Here is a 4,492-nt window from a genome sequence, read left to right on the forward strand (position 1 = left end):
TTTCTTTCTCTCTATGTCTCGCTCTCTCTCATCTCTCTTTTACTCTCTCTCTCTTCACTTCCTGTGTTCCAAACACAGACCTGTGTCTAAACAAAACATTGCCCCTGAACATCAAATATATAACTATTTCACAAAAGTGTTCCCAGAACATATACAGCCATAACAAGCTAAATGAATGGGAGGTAATGATGTTGTTAAGGGGTGGAGAAGTGTATGTTTGATTGTGCTTGCGTGCATCCGTGCGTATGTGCTTGCGTGCATACCTGCGTGCATGTGTTTGTGCATACGTTTTGGCATCTCTGGTGAAATTATATCAGAGTGATCACTCCACTTTCTCAGATTGGGATTCTAGACTGTTTCCTCAGACTGTGACCAGAAAGGCTGTGACCAGTAGGGCTGTGACCAGAAAGGCTGTGACCAGCAGGGCTGTGACCATTAGGGCTGTGACCAGCAGGGCTGTGACCAGTAGGGCTGTGACCAGAAAGACTGTGACCAGTAGGGCTGTGACCAGAAAGGCTGTGACCAGTAGGGCTGTGACCAGAAAGGCTGTGACCAGTAGGGCTGTGACCATTAGGGCTGTGACCAGTGCTGCTGTATTAGTGTCCCTGGGACCACCAGAGCTGTATGACCAGAGTTCTGGCACCATGTTATTGTCCCTCCAGCGGTTCTGTAATCAGACCCTCCATTCATCAGACACTGATCTGATCCCTCCAGTCCCCGTGTTCTGGGAGTCGCAGTACTCAATTATCCTGTAATGACATTAACCGTTTCTCTCATACGAGTCAATGAGACATGCATCGATGAGATAGGGACTAGCCTAATGGTGACAGACACTCATGTATTGTAGTCACACACACGCACACACACACACACACACACACACACACACACACACACACACACACACACACACACACACACACACACACACACAGAAGTATGGATATGAGCTAGTGGGCCAGGGAACACCCTACTTTTCAAAATGTTTCACACACAGAGAGATGAGACAGAGAACAGGGAGGCAGTGACAACCTCTGACAGATTACCACACAATCAGCAAATACACAAAGTATCTGTGTGTGTGTGTGTGTGTGTGTGTGTGTGTGTGTGTGTGTGTGTGTGTGTGTGTGTGTGTGTGTGTGTGTGTGTGTGTGTGTGTGTGTGTGTGTGTGTGTGTGTGTGTGTGTGTGTGTGTGTGTGTGTGTGTGTGTGTGTGCGTGCGTGTGTGTGTTATGTTTTCAACCTGTAGTCTCCTGCCCTGCTACCCTACCAGGGGATTCTTCAGTAGAGGGATGGATGTTGAGTAAGGGGGGGATGCAGGAGAGGTGAGGGTGAGTAAGAGATGAGTCAACTGCCCTCCGCTATAAAGAAGCCCTTATGGAGCCTGGGAGTGACACACACACAGACCCTAAGAGGTAAGAGACACTCTCCAATCTCCTCTGCACTTTCTTTTATCACTCTCTCCATCTTACCACTATCATTCTCTATAACACTTTCACTCTTTCTCTGTCTATTATGCTTTCTCTCTCTCTCTCTCTCTCTCTCTCTCTCTCTCTCTCTCTCTCTCTCTCTCTCTCTCTCTCTCTCTCTCTCTCTCTCTCTCTCTCTCTCTCTCTCTGATGTAGTTAAACTTTATCTTGTCTGCAATGCATGGTTTGGTTTGATTGTCTTTCATGAAGTGACGTGCCAGTTATTTTAAATTAACTTTTTACTTTAAAAATGTTTCTTTAAACTTAAGAGAGAACCTTTGAAAGGAAGCATGTGGAATATTCAGCAAGCCAAGTAGATCAGGTAGACTTGATCGACTGGTTTCTGGCTGTTTTCAGTAGGATGGGTGTAGTACAGTGAGTCTTATCTGTAGTCTATTTATCAGAGGGCAGGCTGTTCTCTCTAAGTGGGGATTTCACCGCTGACCCTCTGCCAATATTGATCTGTCTAAAACAAACATGAATCTCCAACCAAAACATGACATTGAAGTTTAGACTTTAAATATTATCAGATTTATATGTGAAAATTTTTCAAGTGGATAAGTGTACGTGTGCTCCACTACAGACCACAACAGAACAACCTGCTTATGTATATATTCTCTCTTACAGGAGTACCCGTGCTATTCTTTATACAAACACAGAGGAACCACCAGGTTCTAGACACAAACCTACACACATATTGACACAGGTACACACGTTCAGGCACATACGCCCGTTCATCCAGACAACAAATATGGACTGCTCCATGGCCCTCCTGGTGTCCTCTCTGCTGGCACTGTTCAGCGTGGGGGCGGGAGCTTCACTCTCATTGCATGTAGTGAGGACCAAGGTCAAAGACCTGGCTCAAACCATGGTGATCAGGATCAAAAAGGTAATATATCTATCTATCTATCTATCTATCTATCTATCTATCTATCTATCTATCTATCTATCTATCTATCTATCTATCTATCTATCTATCTATCTATCTATCTATCAGTCATCCAGTCAGTCAATCATTAGTGTACTGATTTATGCAGTCTTTAGCTTGTTGATAATTAAACTTTAAAAAACAGTGTGTACATGAATCGTATTTAATCACATTTCTCTCTTCCTCCAGCTGGATATATCTCCTAACCTAATCGAGGGTGTGGACTCATTTCTCCCTGCGGCTGCAGTAGATCAGCCTATAGAAGGCCTGCCTTCCATAGTGGAGACCATGGGGTTCTACCAGGACCTACTGCTCTTCCTAGACTCGGCAGACCTCAAACAGCTGGTGGAAGACGCCTCCACTATGAGGGGTCTGCTGGAGAACTGGATGATGTCACACTGCTCAGGCCGCCAGCAGAAACAGACAGGAGAGGGAGGGCTGTCGGAGGCTCTGAAAGACACTACCAGGAAGTATGGTCTGAGCGTGGGTCCAGTGGCGCTAAACAGACTCAAGGGCTACCTCGGTCGGTTACTGCTGAACCTGGATCAGCTGAATTACTGTTACTAAGGTTGATCATCACTGAGCAACTGAACTCAGATCAGTTTGTGCCATGCTGAACAACTGTTACTGACAATGACTGTCACTGAGTAACTGAACTATGATCAACTCGTGATCTGCTGAAAACCTAGAATGAGTTGAAGCAAGACTGGACAGTGGGGTCATGGTGTCTGAAGATTCTCCAAGATTTAGATAATCCTTTCTGACCACTGTCAACTAAGTTATTAAGACATTTTATATTGTATTATTTAGACAAGGACTGTAGCTTTATTTATATTTATTTCTATGAAGAGAAAAATAAGCAGCTTTATTTTGTAGCATTATACACCCGTCAGTCAATGGCACAGGAGGAAGTGTTTACTTAGCATTAAATCAGCTGTAATGAAGAATGTACACACACACACATGTTGAAAAATGCTGCCTGCTCCAGTGAGGACTAGACTGCCTGTGTGTAGTGATGTCATCATACTCACAGAGAGGTTTTCCTGAAAGCTAAGACAGCCTCTGCCAGGAAACCAGATGTTTTGATGTTAGAGCAGTGACAGAGAGTGAAGGTGTGGGAGAGAGGGGGTGCAAGATGGGTTCTCAATGACATTCCAAGATGGGTTCTCAATGACAACGTTACAGTGCATTCAGATAGAAATGCATTGTATAGAACACATATGATTGTCTGTCCGGAAGAGCAGGGAGTCATGTCAGCTCTATTTCATTACATTTCTATCTACAACGTTCTGAATATGATGCCTCACTGAACACATCCCAACTCATTATCTTCTTGACAGTATTAGCATTTATGTCAGCAGCATACCACCATGCATCTCACTGCTGGCTTGCCAATTAAGCTAAGCAGGGTTGGTTCTGGTAGGTCCCTGGATGAGAGACCAGATGCAGCTGGAAGTGGTGTTGGAGGGCCAGTAGGAGGTACTCTTTCCTCTGGTCTGAAAAAAGATCCCAATGCCCCAGGGCAGTGATTGGGGACATTGCCATGTATAGGGTGCTGTCTATTGGATGGGATGTTAAATGGGTGTCCTGACTCTCTGTGGTCAGTAAAAGATCCTCATAGCACTTATTGTAAGAGTAGGGGTGTTAACCCTGGGGTCCTGGCTAAATTCCCAATCTGGCCATCTAATCATCCCCAGCTTCCAATTGGCTCATTCCTCTCCCCTATAATTATTCCCCAGGTCGTTGCTGTAAATGAGAATGTGTGCTGAGTCAACTCACCTGGTAAAAAATGTATACTGTACTATATTTTTGGTACATTGGAGTAACATTTTATGTAACTATTTAATGTTGGATGATATGCAAAACTCTATTTAATAAAATGGTTTCCTTTTCTATTATTCTGTCTTTATCAGTCTTTCTTCATCAAGGGAATCCTTTGATACACATAGGGCCCAACATAGGACCCAAACCTACACACTTCTCAGTAGTTGGTATTCAGACTTACCTTATGCAGCTGAGTAACTGGCTTTGCAGGCGTGTTCCCTTGAGCGCGCTAAATACATTTTATTCAACAGCTGAAAAACATCATGTAGTT

The 4,492-nt window shown here is 44.1% G+C and overlaps 1 protein-coding gene across 1 annotated transcript; it reads left to right on the forward strand.

The window, feature by feature from the left end:
* Positions 1–1,177: 1,177 nt before the first annotated feature.
* LOC121531954 lies at positions 1,178–3,732 on the forward strand. Its single transcript, XM_041837548.1, has 3 exons — positions 1,178–1,415; positions 2,097–2,358; positions 2,587–3,732. The coding sequence occupies exons 1-3, from the start codon at positions 1,378–1,380 to the stop codon at positions 2,962–2,964; spliced, it is 678 nt and encodes a 225-aa protein (XP_041693482.1). The 5' UTR covers positions 1,178–1,377; the 3' UTR covers positions 2,965–3,732.
* The last annotated feature ends 760 nt before the right edge of the window (positions 3,733–4,492 follow it).

The sequence above is a fragment of the Coregonus clupeaformis genome, chromosome 19, assembly GCF_020615455.1.
Source record: "Coregonus clupeaformis isolate EN_2021a chromosome 19, ASM2061545v1, whole genome shotgun sequence".
NCBI lineage: Eukaryota > Metazoa > Chordata > Actinopteri > Salmoniformes > Salmonidae > Coregonus > Coregonus clupeaformis.